Source organism: Hemiscyllium ocellatum, chromosome 1, assembly GCF_020745735.1.
Source record: "Hemiscyllium ocellatum isolate sHemOce1 chromosome 1, sHemOce1.pat.X.cur, whole genome shotgun sequence".
In the NCBI taxonomy this organism is placed as follows: domain Eukaryota; kingdom Metazoa; phylum Chordata; class Chondrichthyes; order Orectolobiformes; family Hemiscylliidae; genus Hemiscyllium; species Hemiscyllium ocellatum.
Genome location: NC_083401.1, coordinates 129,741,184 through 129,758,111, shown reverse-complemented (window position 1 = coordinate 129,758,111; position 16,928 = coordinate 129,741,184). Strand labels below are relative to the sequence as shown.

The 16,928-nt window shown below is 42.0% G+C and overlaps 1 protein-coding gene across 1 annotated transcript in view; it reads right to left on the bottom strand.

Annotated features, from left to right (window-relative positions):
- Positions 1–16,928, bottom strand: part of LOC132816372 (lysosome membrane protein 2-like) — a 69,789-nt gene that overhangs the window by 36,927 nt on the left and 15,934 nt on the right. Inside the window, exons 3-4 of the mRNA XM_060825846.1 lie at positions 11,571–11,718; positions 426–617 (exon numbers count right to left, since the gene is read on the bottom strand). Of these exons, the coding sequence (XP_060681829.1) occupies positions 426–617; positions 11,571–11,718 (340 nt within the window). The remainder of the gene's footprint in view (positions 1–425; positions 618–11,570; positions 11,719–16,928) is intronic.

Genomic DNA, 16,928 nt, shown 5'->3' with positions numbered 1-16,928 from the left:
ACTGTGGGAACTCCACAACTGTTGATCGTTCCCTGTGCCCCCAGTTCAGCTGAAAAAAAATGCTCTTTTCATAAAGAACAAAATTCCAGGTCACCGCTGAAATCGTGAATGCAACCTCATGCGTGCATTTTTCTTTGAGTAGAGGGCTCCATGGCTTCAAGATCTAATTACAACTTGCAGGGTAGCTTCCTAAAGTATCACTCAAATCAGCAGTACCAAGCAACAAGCCACCCACACACAAAATGATTAGGGGGTGGATCAGACTATCATGATCTGAAGGTTAAGGAGGTCAGCACTGACTTGCACACTATCATCAAAACCAGACTTTTAAAGTTTCCAGTCTTTCTTCAAAACGTTAGCAGAATTGCTGTGCATTTTCAACTTTGCAAATTCTTCACCAATAAAAAACTTGAGAAATGACATACCTTATAATAGAGCCCAAATTCATTATCAATGTCCTTTTTGAAGAAGTGGATGGCTGAAAGTACTGGATCTTTGTAACCCCAAAGGAGCTCGTGTACTGTTCTTGTTGTAAAAATGCCAGCCCTTTCAGCAATCAGCAGACCATTTAACAGTAAAATCTGGAGACTGGAATACCTTACCATATTCATTACAGTCTATTTACAAAAAGAAACAAAAAGATAAATTAATTCAAGTACAAACAGAATTGAAAATAAAATCAAACTTTCCTACACAGCTGATTGGGAAGAGGATTTTATCTCTATGGTTGAACCTTCTGGTAGATGGCAAGGGGCATGGAGTATTTCCAAGAGGCAGTGCTGAAAAAAACCAAAACTTACCAACCAGTTATATTAGACCCCCTGTACCCCTCTGACCTCCTTAAATGGTGAACAGCTGGGAATGGTGGAGATCTAAAGAACATTGGGAGCCCAGCTATATAAATTGTTTAAATGTCACAAACAAGTACAATATGTCAGCTGAAAGTGGATGAGTACAACTTTATATCGAGAGAAGATGGCAGTAGCAAAGCCCTGCTTTACCATGATTGAGTAAATAGGGATCCCTCACTTAAAGGTGCGATTGTGTTCCTGAGAATTATGACTTTAAACAAAACAACTAAGCAAAGCATGGATCAACGTCAAAGCCAGTGCTCGGTACTTGCAGAACTTTTGACCTGGAAAAAAACTGTACAGATGAAAATACTGTGCTGTGTGTGACTTACCGTGTATTTCAAATTGAAGTAACTTTAAAAAATACAAATCACAAAATGTGGATAAATACCACACACCGTGCAATACATTAGTGTTTTAAAAGGATTACTCGCTTACAGTACACTACACTACAGTTAGGCTGACCAGGTGCCATCTAGGGGCAGACATTTAGGAAGTCTGCAGGTATCAGCTGGTAGGATTACCTACATTGAGCAACTCTGAGATTAGATGGAAATGTGGTGGATGCAGGTTCAACTGAGGCATTCAAGACTGGATTGGAAAGTTATGTAAGCTGAATAATTGGGCAGGATTATGGGAAAAGGACAGCATAAAGTTAAAATGCTCAGAAAAAATATGTAGATAGATGATGATGAATTGTCTCCTTCTACACCGTAAGTATTCTTCAAAATAAATACATATGCACTAATTATCTCCTTTCAAGGTCAACAATGTTAAGCGAGTTGATTTTAAATGAAATTTTTACTTCATAAAAGTTAATAATTTGCACTGGCTTGATGTTTAGTTCTTGTATGTCCAACCACTACAAGCTGCTAACGATATTCATATAATAACAAATGGTGAGGAAATTCAGAAAAGCAGCAATACGTGCGATGAAAAAGCCCAGCAGCAGCATCAGTAGGTGGTGGACTGCAAGGCCAGCCAAACAATTGACGAAGGAAAGGAAAACTGCAACAACAGTCCAGGGACAAGTACAAACAGCACCAGAGGGGACACGACATCAGCTCAAGTTGAGTAATGAACTCTGTCCAGGGAGTTTCCAGAATGTACAGGGCTTGAAACAGAATCAACAAGAGCATAGCAGGTGTAAGCCATTCCAAGTCACTCACCTGAGAAGGTGCAGAACCAAGACAGCACCACTGCAGTAAGCAGGGAAGTGTGTCAAAAAAGGCACCGACCACCCATATCCCTGCAGTGGCTGTGTCAAAAGCTTATGACTGTTGTGAACCACAATGGTTACAAACCTTTGCATCACTTTGCTCAACTAAATACACCTCAATGACAATTTTGAAGAGAGAGATCAGGCTTGATGCTGACTGAATATCAACAATCATAATTTGACCAAATTAAAAAGATGCACATACCTTCAAGAGGTCGGAACTTCTTCCTACTGTAATGGCAGATGCATTGTCCACAAATCTGTGAGCAATTTCACTCCAAATTCAAGGGATAATATGACACTGCAAAGGTACTGACTGAAACAAAATGGCTACATTCAACAGGAAAGAAAGAACTACTTGCTACAACCTGGGCATGAAAGAAAACTGACTCTGCCTTAAGACTACCATTTACAATGGAAACTGACCATAAATTTTTATTAACTACTGAATGCAAAATAAATCACAAAGATGCTACCCAGGATCCAAAGTCACACATCTACATCAGGGATCAGCGCTTGCTCCAAGATGAGCGTTTGCTGATCCCATGATGTCTGCATCTGGATATCATCCTGAAGATTGCCCAGGGTCATCTTGATATCTTCAAATATTTGGCCAGGACACAGTAATACACACGTAGTCAGTGGCTCAGCTTCTCTCAAGAACACGGTCACCAATTGTTCCATTCACAGATAGTAGCAGAAAGAAATACCTCCCTGACAGTGGAGTATTGCAATGATTTAAGCTTATGTTATTACTGGACAATTCAGATCCCAGACTAAAATCTAGCTTCATGGATTATATTTTGATTTTCTTTGAAAAAAGCAAAGTGGCCTTTCACCAAACCACAAGTGTGCAATGCTGCAGATCGGACTTAGATTACACAAAATAAGTGATAAGTAAATGAAAGATTGTGAAACAGCAAAAAACACCATTATCTAATAGCAATCCTCTACAGTACTGAGAACTCCCAACACTATGACATCTGCATGCTCGACTTAGCTGTTTCTCTCATTTCCTAGTCATGAGAGTTTGATTCCCTCTTCCCCTGAAGACAGAAACAGGGGAATATATTACGGGGAACAAAGAAATGGCAGAAGAATTAAATGGGTACTTCAGATCTGTGTTCACTGGGGAAGACACGAGCAATCTCCCTGAGGTAACAGTGGCTGAAGGACCTGAACTTAAGGGAATCTATATTTACCAGGATTTGGTGTTGGAGAGACTGTTAGGTCTGAAGGTTGATAAGTCTCCAGGGCCTGATGGACTACATCCGGGGTACTGAAGGTGGTGGCTCGGGAAATCGTGGATGCGTTGGTGATTATTTTCCAGAGTTCGATAGATTCGGGGTCGGTTCCTGAGGATTGGACAGTGGCTAATGTTATACCACTTTTTAAGAAAGGTGGGAGAGAGAAAGCAGGAAATTATAGACCTCAGTGTGGGAAAGATGCTGGAGTCGATTATAAAGGAGGAAATTACGGCACATCTGGATAGTAGTAACAGGATAGGACAGAGTCAGTATGGATTTATGAAGGGGAAATCATGCTTGACTAATCTTCTTGAATGTTTTGAGGATGTAACTCTGAAGATGGACGAGGGAGATCCAGTAGATGTAGTGTACCTGGACTTTCAGAAAGCTTTTGATAAAGTCCCACACAGGAGGTTAGTGAGTAAAATTAGGACACATGGTTTTGGGGGCAAAGTACTAGATTGGATTGAAAATTGGTTGGCTGATAGGAAACAAAGGGTAGTGATAAACGGCTCCATTTCGGAACGGCAGGCAGTGACCAATGGGATACCGCAGGGATCCGTGCTGGGACCGCAGCTTTTTACAATATATGTAAATGATATAGAAGATGATATCAGCAATAACATGAGCAAATTTGCTGATGATACAAAGCTGGGTGGCAGGGTGAAATGTGATGAGGATGTTAGGATATTACAGGGTGACCTGAACAAGTTAGGTGAGTGGGCAGATGCATGGCAGATGCAGTTTAATGTGGATAAATGTATGGTTATCCACTTTGGTGGCAAGAACAGGAAGGCAGATTACCTAAATTGATTCCATTGAGGTAGTAAAGGGGCAGTACAGAGAGATCTGGGTGTTCTTGTACACCAGTCAATGAAAGCAAGCATGCAGGTACAGCAGGTAGTGAAGAAGGCTAATAGCATGCTGGCCTTCGTAACAAGAGGAATTGAATATAGAAGCAAAGAGGTGCTTCTGCAGCTGTACAGGGCCCTGGTGAGACCACACCTGGAGTACTGTGTGCAGTTCTGGTCTCCAAATTTGAGTAAAGACATTCTGGCTATTGAGGGAGTGCAGCGTAGGTTCACAAGGTCAATTCCTGGAATGGTGGGATTACCTTACACTGAAAGACTGGAGCGACTGGGTTTGTATAACATTGAGTTTAGAAGACTGAGAGGCGATCTGATTGAGACATAAGATTATGAAAGAATTGGACACTCTGGCAGCAGGAAACATATTTCCGCTGATGGGTGAGTGCCAAACCAGAGGACACAGCTTAAAAATATGGGGTAGAGATGAGGAGAAACTTCTTCACCCAGAGAGTGGTGGCTGTGTGGAATGCTCTGCCCAAGAGGGCAGTGGAGGCCCAGTCTCTGGATTCATTTAAGAAAGAGTTGGATAGAGCTCTTAAAGACAGTGGAATCAAGGGTTATGGAGATAAGGCAGGAAGAGGATACTAATTAGGAATGATCAGCCATTGAATGGCAGTGCAGGCTCGAAGGGCTGAATGGCCTACTCCTGCACCTATTGACTATTGTCCTTGAATATTCTCTCACACAACTGAGACTAGAAACACCTTCAGAGTTCAAGCCAAATACTCTGGACTGGAACTTCCAAAGCACAAAACTCTTGAATGGCATTAACATATTGTCCAACTTTTGAGCTTCTTCCTTTAGAGGAAACTATTTCAACCAGGACTTGCACCCATTAAAACCAAAAGCCCTTCCGAGTGATGCACCTTTCCTCTAATAAAAATAAACCAGGTCCTGAATTATCTAAATGAAAGCAAGCTAGGACTCTCCAAGATTTACTCTGTCCACTTGTAAAACACTTGCCAACGTGAACAAATTCCCATTACCTCTCCAAAAAATTTCTCTCACATAAGTTTCAAAAAATGTGGCTCTAAAACTTCTGACAGGTTAATAGCTAAACCTCATGAGGAAGGATATTTTCCATGTAGGAAAACACAGCTTATATCATCTCTGACAATGTACCATAATTCACTGTTTCCAGTGCTTTGCATGTAGATTGGTCAGAAGTTCACCAAGGTGCTACACTGTAATTAATACATTGCAGTAACCAAGCTCATACCCTGTCTAAACAAACTAGCATCACTTAAAATAACAGGAGTGCCATGATTTTGCTGAAATGGCCAGCAGCCAGAAGGTCTAAACACGCTTATCCCCAGGAGGTAAACAAGACAACACTGCTAATAATGACAGAGGCAAGGAATGAAGGACCTCAGAGGATGTGTTTGGAATAATCAAATCCTTAATTACCTCAAAAATAACTCAGTACCTGGTTGGACAGAATGGTGAAACCATCCCAGAGATTACCCCAACACAAAAAAAAAATCCCTGTAAATAGTAGGAAGGGCTCAAGATTTGGAAATGTGGAATAAAGAATAAAATTGCATCAATACTCTAACAATAGTGACTGAGCATGTGTAGAAACATCAGATCACATGGGACAGAGACTCAATGGAATAAAGCACTTGTAGAGCCCTGCTCTGCTACACCTTTGGATGTTTTATAATGTTATAGAGTCATAGAGATGTACAGTATGGAAACAGACCCTTCGGTCCATTCTGTCCACGCCGACCAGATATCCCAACCCAATCTAGTCCCACCTGCCAGCATCCGGCCCATATCCTCCAAACCCTTCCTATTCATATACCCATCCAAATGCCTCTTCAATGTTGCAATTGCACCAGCCTCCACCACTTCCTCTGGCAGCTCATTCCACACATGCACCACCCTCTGCATGAAAAATTTGCCCCTGAGCTCTCTTTTATATCTTTCCCCTCTCAACATAAACCTATGCCCTCTAGTTCTGGATTCCCCCACACCAGGGAAAAGACTTGGTCTATTTACCCTATCCATGCCCCTCATAATTTTGTAAACCTGTATAAGGTCACCCCGCAGCCTCCGACGCTCCAGGGAAAACAGCCCCAGCCTGTTCAGTCTCTCCCTGTAGCTCAAATCCTCCAACCCTGGCAACATCCTTGTAATTCTTCTCTGAACCCTTTCAAGTTTTACAACATCTTTCCGATAGGAAGGAGACCAGAATTGCATGAATTATTCCAACAATGGCCTAACCAATGTCCTGTACAGCTGCAACATGACCTCCCAATTCCTCTACTCAATACTCTGACCAATAAAGGTAAGCATACCAAACACTGCCTTCACTAGCCCACCTACCTGCGACTCCACTTTCAAGGTGCTATGAACCTGCACTCCAAGGTCTCTTTGTTCAGCAACACTCCCTAGGTCCTTACCATTAAGTGTATAAGTCCTGCTAAGATTTGCTTTCACAAAATGCAGCACCTCGCATTTATCAAACTTAAACTCCATCTGTCACTTCGCCCATTGCCCATCTGGTCCAGATCCTGTTGTAATCTGAGGTAACCCTCTTCGCTGTCCACTACACCTCCATTTTTGGTGTCATCTGTAAACTTACTAACTGTACCTCTTATGCTCGCATCCAAATCATTTATGTAAATGACAAAAAGTAGAGGGCCCAGCACCAATCCTTGTGGCGCTCCACTGGTCACAGGCCTCCAGTCTGAAAAACAACCCTCCACCACCACCTCTGTCTTCTACCTTTGAGTCAGTTCTGTATCCAAATGGCTAGTTCTCCCTTTATTCCATTTGATCTAACCTTGCTAATCAGTCTCCCATGGGGAACCTTGTCGAATGCCTTACTGAAGTCCATATGGATCACATCTACTGCTCTACCCTCATTAATCTTCTTTGTTACTTCTTCAAAAAACTCAATCAATATTTCCCACGCACAAAGCCATGTTGACTATCCCTAATCAGTTCTTGCCTTTCCAAATACATGTACATCCTGTCCCTCAGGATTTCCTCCAACAACTTGCCCACCACCGAGGTCAGGCTTACCGGTCTATAGTTCCCTGGCTTGTCTTTACCACCCTTCTTAAACAGTGACACCACATTTGCCAACCTCCAGTCTTTTGGCACCTCACCTGTGACTATCGATGATACAAATATCTCAGAAAGAGGCCCAGCAATCAATTCTCTTGCTTCCCACAGCATTATTGGGTACACCTGATCAGGTCCTGGGGATTTATCCACCTTTATGCGTTTCAAGACATCCATCACCTCCTCCTCTGTATTCTGGACATTTTGCAAGATGTCACCATCTATTTCCTGACAGTCTATATCTTCCATATCCTTTTCCACAGTAAATACTGATGCAAGATATTCATTTAGTATCTCCCCCTTTTTCTGTGGCTCCACACAAAGGCCGCCTTGCTGATCTTTGAGGGGTAAAACGAACGCCTCATCTTCCGCCTCAGAACACTTCAACCCCAGGGCATCAATGTGGACTTCAACAGTTTCCTCGTTTCCCCTTCCCTCACCTCACCCTAGTTCCAACATTCCGCTCAGCACTGTCCGAGCAAGTCATGGGGACTTGTCCTACCTGCCTATCTCCTTTTCCACCTATCCACTCCACCCTCTCCTCCCTGACCTATCACCTTCATCCCCTCCCCCACTCACCCACTGTACTCGATGCGACTTTCTCCCCACCCCCCACCCTCCTCTAGCTTATCTCTCCACGCTTCAGGCTCTCTGCCTTTATTCCTGATGAAGGGAGTTTTCCCAAAACGTCGATTTCGCTGCACTTTGGATACTGCACTCTTCCAGGACCACTAATCCAGAATATGATCTTTGAGGGGCCCTATTCCCTCCCTAGTTACCCTTTTGTCCTTAATATATTTGTAAAACCCTTTGGATTCTCCTTAATTCTATTTGCCAACGCTTTCTCATGTCCCCTTTTTGCCCTCCTGATTTCCCTCTTAAATATACTCCGACTTCCTTTATACGCTTCTAAGGATTCACTCGATCCATCCTGTCTATACCTGACATATGCTTCCTTCTTTTTCTTAACCAAACCCTCAATTTCTTTAATCATCCAGCATTCCATATACCTACCAGCCTTCCCTTTCACCCTGACAGGAATATACTTTCTCTGGATTCTTGATATCTCATTTCTGAAGGCTTCCCATTTTCCAGCCGTCTGCCTCCAATCAGCTTTTGAAAGTTCTTGCCTAATACCATCAAAATTGGTCTTTCTCCAATTTAGAACTTCAACTTTTAGATCTGGTCAATCCTTTTCCATCACTATTTAAAAACGAATAGAATTATGGTCGCTGGCCCCAAAGTGCTCCCCCACTGACACCTCAGTCACCTGCCCTGCCTTATTTCCCAAGAGTAGGTCAAGTTTTGCACATTCTCTAGTAGGTACATCCATATACTGAATCAGAAAATTGTCTTGTACGCACTTAACAAATTCCTCTCCATCTAAACCTTTAACACTATGGCAGTCCCAGTCGATGTTTGGAAAGTTAAAATCCCCTACCATAACCACCCTATTATTCTTACAGATAGCTGAGATCTCCTTACAAGTTTGTTTCTCAATTTCCTTCTGATTATTAGGCTATCTATAATACAATCCCAATAAGGTGATCATCCCTTTCTTATTTCTCAGTTCCACCCAAATAACTTCCCTGGATTTATTTCCGGGAATATCCTCCCTCAGCACAGCTGTAATGCTATCCCTTATCAAAAATGCCACTCCCCCTCCTCTCTTGCCTCCCTTTCTATCCTTCCTGTAGCATTTGTATCCTGGAACATTAAGCTGCCAGTCCTGCCCATCCCTGAGCCATGTTTCTGTAATTGCTATAATATCCCAGTCCCATGTTCCTAACCATGCCCTGAGTTCATCTGCCTTCCCTGTTAGTCCCCTTGCATTTGAAATAAATGCAGTTTAATTTATTAGTCCTACCTTGTCCCTGCCTGCCCTGACAGTTTGATTCACTTCTGTTCTCAGCTGTACCCGTCTCAGATCGATCTCTTTCCTCACTATCTCCCTGGGTCCCATCGCCCTCACCTTACTAGTTTAAATCCTCCCAAGCAGTTCTTGCAAATTTCCCTGCCAGTATATTAGTCCCCTTCCAGTTTAGGTGCAATCCGTCCTTCTTGTACAGGTCACTTCTTCCCCAAAAGAGATTCCAATGATCCAAACATGCGAATCCTTCTCCCATACACCAACTCCTCAGCCATGCATTCATCTGCTCTATCCTCCTTTTCCTGCCCTCACTAACTCATATCACTGGAAGTAATCCAGATATTACTACCCTTGAGGACCGCTTTTTTAAATTTCTGCCTATCTGTAATCTCCCTTCAGAGTCTCAACCTTTTCCCTTCCTATGTCATTGGTTCCAATGTGGACAATGACCTCCTGCTGGCCCCTGTCCCCCGTGAGAACATTCTGCACCCTCTCTGAGACATCCTTGATCCTGGCACCAGGGAAACAACACACCATTCTGCTTTTTCTCTGTTGGCCACAGAAACGTCTGTCTGTACCTCTGACCACAGAATCCGCTTACACAATTGATCTCTTGGAAGCTGACGTACCCCTCGTTGCATTAGAGCCAGTCTCAATACCAGAAACTTGGCTGTTCGTGCTACGTTCCCCTGAGAATCCATCACCCCCTACATTTTCCAAAACAGCATACCTGTTTGAAATGGGTATATCCACAAAAGATTCCTGCCCTAGGTGCTGACCTCTCTCACCCTTCCTGGAATTAACCCATCTATGTGACTGTATGTGAGACTTTTTCCCCTTCCATCACATACTGTTGCAAATTCCTCATCGCTTCTATCTGTCTCTCCAACTGATCCACTCGATCTGATAAGATTCGCATCCAACAGCATTTATGGCAGATATAATCTGCAATAACCCTTGAACTCTCTTTAAACTCCCACATCTGACAAGAAGTACATATCACTGCAAAGGCCATTTTTGCTCCTTCACAATCTACAGACCCAGAAAATAACACCATCTTATTCCTCTACAAACACTGCCCCAGGTTATTTTAAGAGCTATGGCTTATATTTTAAGTTTAATCAAGAGACTTATCTCCAAAAACATAGGAGAAAGTGAGGACTGCAGATGCTGGAGATCAAAGCTTAAAAGTGTGTTGCTGGAAAAGCGCAGTAGGTCAGGCAGCATCAAAGGAACAGGAGTGTTGACGTTTTGGGCATAAGCCATTCTTCAGGAATGAAGAATTGCCCGAAACATCGACTCTCCTGTTCCTTTGATGCTGCCTGACCTGCTGCGCTTTTCCAGCAACACATTTTTAAGCTCCAAAAACATATAATCAAGAAAGAACCCACTGTACACATTAACACAGCCTCTCTCTTGGACAGACTTAAAACAACAATTAACTTATCTGATTCTGTGCTGTGAACTTTGCCCCATATCAGTTCCTCCAAGATGAGTTGTGACATTCACTGTTTGTTCATTTTCCCAGATGAACTCTAATGTCCAGCGACACATGAATTCAAAAACAGCAAAGGCAGTAACTGTGCAGGTTCTCTCTCTCCTGCACTGTCCTCACCATGTGCTTCCTTTGTCTGCTCTTCCCCCTTTTAAAACTGCTGTTGTTTTGACTTTTTTTTCCCCAAAGTTCCAAAACAATGCAACAGTACTTGCTGCTCCTGGAACTCGAGGGAATCCCCTCCAGCACCTAAAATATCTCAAACAAAAAAAAAGGAGCAGCTCTTACAGCCAGAAATTTTTCCCGTCCTCCATCTTGGATTACCCAGAATCCTATGAATAAACATTCATAGTTTGCTCTAGCCTGGTATTTAGTTCTAGTTTGTCCAAAGCTCCTAGGCGCTGCTAATGATATCTGTGCAAAGTTGACAAGTTTTCGTAAGTTTAAAGTTACTGAAAGTGAAAGGGACAAAGGCAGGTTTATGGAGTTAAGTTGCAGATGAGCCATGATCTCACTGGATAGCAGAGCAAGCTTCAGGAGTAAGTGGCATATGCCTTTTCCTATGATGGTTGGGCCAGGCACCTTAATTTCAAATGCCTTGCTGCCTAATTGACCTGAACTTGATTAGAAAGTCTCAATATCAAAGGTTTAAGTGCACAGGTCACACGTCCCAATTTTCACTCTAACGCAAACACAGATCCAATGTGGAACATCAGAGTTATCCAGGGTATCTACCCCTTATGGAGTTGTGCCCCTCAGAAAAACAAAATTTCTTTTCAATAATCTAAAAATCCATCACCAAAATTTGGAGCTAACGTCTGAAGTTTAAATTCCAATGAAGATCAGAGGCAGTTCAAATTTATAAGTTAATCTCTAATACACAAGTTAATTTGACAGTACCTTGAGATGTCTATTGCAAAGGGAATTTAAAAAAGCCAGCAACTCACCACAACTGGAATATTCACAGTTCTAATCAGGTCCGTCTCAGGATCTCCATTACTCAACTCAGGAACAAACACATAGGTCTTAGTGGTGATAGCAGACACCTTCCGTCCATCATCCAGAAAAGTCACATTTTCTTTCGGTTTATGTTCTCTGAAAGAATATGCCAAAACTGGTTGCTATTCAAGGTACATTATTAAGGCACAAAATACTGTATAATTATTTAAGTGCGTACATATTCCCCTCTGCGCTGCAGGCCCACACTACCTTTTGTCAATACTTCAGTGGGTTTAGGCAGCTGACTGCTCAAGCCCTACTGACCAATAAAACAGGAAAGAGACAGCTTACAATGTCTTTCATTAATGCCATACATTACAAAGTGCATCAGTGGCAATTAATTACCTCCAAAGTTTAAGTCACTGTTTTGCAGGGAAGCATAGCTGCTAATTTGAACCAGCTATCTCACAGACTCTAGAATAAAGGAATAAATGTTAGCCCAGAACATTAGAAATCCATCTGTGATACAAAATACTATAAAAGCTTTATAGCCAGCTAGACAGGAAGACAAAGTCACAGTTTAGTGCCCTGTATCACTTACTTCTGCACCTAGACCAGAACACTGTGTGAACCCACTAATTTGGGATTCAGGAGAGTATTAGCAACTTACAAAATTGACACTTCAAACTCTGGTCAATGCTAAAGTGGCCAATCTCATTGTTGGCAGCAGCAAAAGAATTGAAATCGGCCTGGATTAGGGAAGAGAGGGATGAAAGTAGATTTATCCTCCCCTCTAATAATAGTGACTGGGCTTGAGGCAAAAAAGGCTCAGAGACAAGAGAACAGTTTTTCAGAGAGGAATTTTAGAGCTGAAAAGAAGTTGGGGAGGAGTGAAAAAAAAGGCCATGCAGAACAAGTATTGAAGACAGAGGGTAAGGAACAGTCAGAGCTTTAAGCAGCAGAGTTTTGGGTCAACTGGACTTAGGATTGGTGGGGAGGGGTCCGGACGGGGAAAATGTATTAAACTAATAAAGTCTGGAAGCAATGTACTTAAGAGGGTCTCAGTACTGGACTGGTTGAGACAGGCAGGTACACAGGTAGCATAATGGAGGAGTGAAGCTGTGGAATTGGAGGAATTAGGAGTTAGCTCATGGGCTGGACCAACCAAAAACTGATTCCATTTTCCTCCTGCCTTCAATGGGGAACCTGAATCCCTCATTAGCCCCCTAAAGCTCCATCCCTTTCAGTCAGATTTAGCTGCAGGACAAACAATGAACAAACCAGCACACGGACAGGCCCTTCGGCCCTCCAAGCCCATGACTTCACTTTTTTGCCCGTCCATACTAACTGTCTTCATTTACAAGATCCGTATCCCTCTACTCCCTTCTTATTCATGTACTCATCCAGATACTTCTTGAAATCTGCTATGGTGTCTGCTTCCAACAACTCCTCAGGCAATGCGTTCCAAGCCCTCAACACCCTTTGTGCGAAAAATGTGTCTTGCACATCTTTTGTGAATTTTACCCCTCACACCTTAAACCTGTCCCCTACTAACTGACCCCTCTAAACTGGGAAGATGACTCAATCTATCCTCTAGCCATCCCATTCACAATCTTGTATACATCTGCTAGGAGGCTGAGGAGTGACTTGCATCCCAGATAAAACAAACCCAGCCTTTCTTCATAGAAGCATCCTGGTAAGCCTTTTCTGTACCCTCTCCAAAGCAGTCACATCTTTCTGGTAGTATGGTGACCAGAATTGTATGCAATATTTCAAATGTGGCCTAAGTAAAATTCTTTAAAGCTGCAGCATTACTGACCTATCCTTATAGAGTCTAGATTAGAGTGGTGCTAGAAAAGTACAGCAGGTCACAGCACCCGAGGAGCAAGAAAATCGACATTTCGGGCAAAAGCCCTGACCAATTATTATACTCAATGCACCTTCCAATGAAGGCAAGCATGCCCCAAAGCCTCTTTCCACTATCTTATCTACCTGCACTGCCACCTTCAGTGATTGAAGGACATGAAATCACATCCCTCTGCACATTTATACTCCTAAGAGTTGGCCATTTACTGTACAATTTCCACCTGTACTTGACCTTCCAAAGTGTATTACCTCTTATTGGTCTGCATTAAATCCATCTGCCATTTTTCTGCCCATGCCTCCAACTGATCTGTACCCTCTGACAATCCTCCTTGCTACCTGTTACCTCAATCTTTGTAATGTCCACAAACTTACTAATTAGACCAGCTATGTTTTCCTCCAATTCATTTATGTAGCTCACAGAGGTCCCAGCACGGATCCCTGTGGAACACTAGTCACAGCCCTCCATTCCAAGAAGCATCCTTCTGTCTCCTATGAGAGAGTCAGTTCTGTACCCATCTTGCCAGGTCACCTTTGATACTATGTGACTTCAACTTTTGAACTAGTCTGCCATAAGGGACCTTGTTAAAGACATCACTGAAGTCCACGTTGACAACATGAACCGATTTTTCCCTCGATCATCTTTATCACCTCCTCAAAAAAACTCGATCAAGATAATGAGGCACAACCACCCCTCAAAATCAGTTAGTCTATCATTAATAAGTCAATTTGCTATGAAACATGCATAGATCTTATCAAAGAAGCCTTTCCAATAATTTCTCTACCATCAACGTGAAGGTCACAGGCCTGCAATTTCCTGGATCATCCCTGTCCTTCTTAAACAGTGGAACAACATTGGCCATTCTCCAGTCCTCCAAGACCTCACTTATTGCCAAAGGGGATACAAAGATGTATGTCAATGCTCCAGCAACTTATTCTCTTGCCCCCCCTCAGTATTATGGATAGATCCCATCAGGGCCTAGGGGCTTATCTACCTCAATACATTTTAAGACGGACCACACCACTTCCTTTCTAATAGCAACTTGGCATAGAAGCTTGACACTCCCTTCCCAGAGATCATCCTCGATCAATTCTCGCTCTTGATAGAACACAATAGAATAAGAACAAAGTATTCATTTAGGACCTCGGCTACCTCATCTGGCTCCACACATTCATTTCCTCTTTGTGTAGGCCAACCCTTTCCTGGATACCCTCTTGTTGACTGAAAATGGAAGTCTCAGACCACACAAATTTCAACGTTAAACTTAAGTTTATTTTGAATAAGCCAGAGAGAGATCAATAGTCTACAGTCCAGAGTGTCAATTAAAATATCCCTGGATGGACTAATGAAAAATTTCTGATTTTTAGCAAAAAGGGCAGCATATTTTATAGCCTGTGTAACATTTTTTCATTTCCCACACAACATAATTTTTCTATCTCTAAGTTCTCAGTTAAAAATTAGATGATTAATACCTTTTTTTAAAATCTTGTTTGCATAGATCAAAACAAAACTATTTCTACATCTGGTGTCATTCTCTTGCATCAAAACAGATAAAGCTAAATATTTATCAGTATTTTATTCATTGAAAGTGACCAAACTTCTGTCCGAGAAAGAACAGCTACAAGATTATGCTAAAAGTCTTACATTTCTTGATTCATTCTCATGGTCACTATGACTGCCATTTTAAACTTGTAAGACAAATTATTATTGCAAGATGGAGACTTAAAATGGAGGCTTTTAACCATTGATTCCCCAATACTTTACCACTCTGACTTTATGTATAAGCAACCTTGGGATTCGCCTTCTTCCTGTTTGCTAAAGACTTTTCATGACCCCCTTTTAGCCCTTTTAATTCTTTGCTTAAGTTCTTTCCTACTTTTTCTTATATCCTTCAAGGGCTTCATCAATTCCCATCCTCCTAGACCTTATGTACACTTCCTTTTTGTCCAAGGTCATAACATCCCTGGTCATCCAAGGTTCAAGTAACTTGCCATACCTATCCTTCATTTCGCAGGAATATGCCACTCCTGAACTCTGATCAAGCCCCGTTTGAAATATTCCCACATGTCCAATATGGAGTTACCCTCCAACAGACGCCTCCAATCAACATTCTCCAGTTCCTACCTGATATTGTAGTTTACCTTCCCTCAGTTTAAACACCTTCACCCAAGGACTGCTGTTAACCCTATCCATGAGTATCTTAAAACTCATGATATTATGGTCACTAGTTCCAAAATGCTCCCCTATTAAAACTTCAGTCACCCGGCCAGGCTCATTTCTCAAAACCAGGTTCAATGTAACCCCTCCCCTGGTTGGATTGTTTACATAGTGTTTCAAGAATCGCTCCTGCATTGAAAATAAATCACCAATTGTCAGACAGTTTAACAGCAGAGAGCTGTGGAAAGGTCTCTGCCTGGAGGTCACTGCAAGCAACTTCCTGTTACTTCTTGATACAGTTGACATTACCCAATGTGGCAGATAGCCATTCCAACCTCAAACTTGGAATTTAACTTCGACTGCCAAGAAGGATTCCAATGTCATTATAAGGGAAACTGTGTGAAATGTCCAAGTCAGTTTTTTAAAAAAAATTAAGCATGTACCAGGAGAAACAATAATACAGAAGGAACTGAAGAGACTTAACAGTCGACAAGAAAGTTTTCACTCACAGTTAAGGTCAATGCAAACACAGAATGTATAAATCGTCACAGTAAGCACTTCCTCCTTAGCAAATTCCACGAGATGAGAGGAGATTTGCAAAGTAGGCTTTGGTTCAGGGTCAAGGTCATGAAACACAGGCTCAGGTCATTAGAAACAAAAACCAACCACAAATCAGGTGACCAACGTTATTTTGATTTAGATTAAAACATTCACTTTACTAAACGAAAATCATGAAGTACAATATCCAGGTTAGTTTATTTCCACATCTGCCATGTATTTGACTTGATTAAGTCTAAATGCTAGAATTTCCAGAATCTGAAGAAAAATTGGAAGCACTTTGAAAAATTAGAGAGAACTAAGCAAAATTACTTGCCAAGAGGATCAATGCAAAAGTTCAGATACAAAGGATGAGAGTGTTATTCAGATGTAAATAAAATTTCAATAAAGATGCAGACTTAGGGGTTTGCACTATTTGACTTTGAGGAAGAGAGAAATTTAAATAATGTGTGCATCATTTTTGCTGATAGCTAGTATTGAAAGGTCACTGCCTATCCATGACATCCCCTAACATTGGTGGGTCGCACTCCTCAGTATCACGACTAAAGGAGGAAGTTCCAGTAACTGCAATACAATGACTGAGAACTTTCCCCAAGAATTAGAGTACTTGTTTACACCGCATCCTATTGCCAAAATCATTTTCCCTTCGCTGTACTAAGGGCAAGAGGAGCCTGAACGTGGTCTCAGCATTGCGAGCAGATGAGTTGGAATGCCGCCAAGTAGGTTGTGGAAAAGAAGCCTTTCTAAACCAAAACCTTTTTGCCTCTAATTGGTCCATACCCCTCTG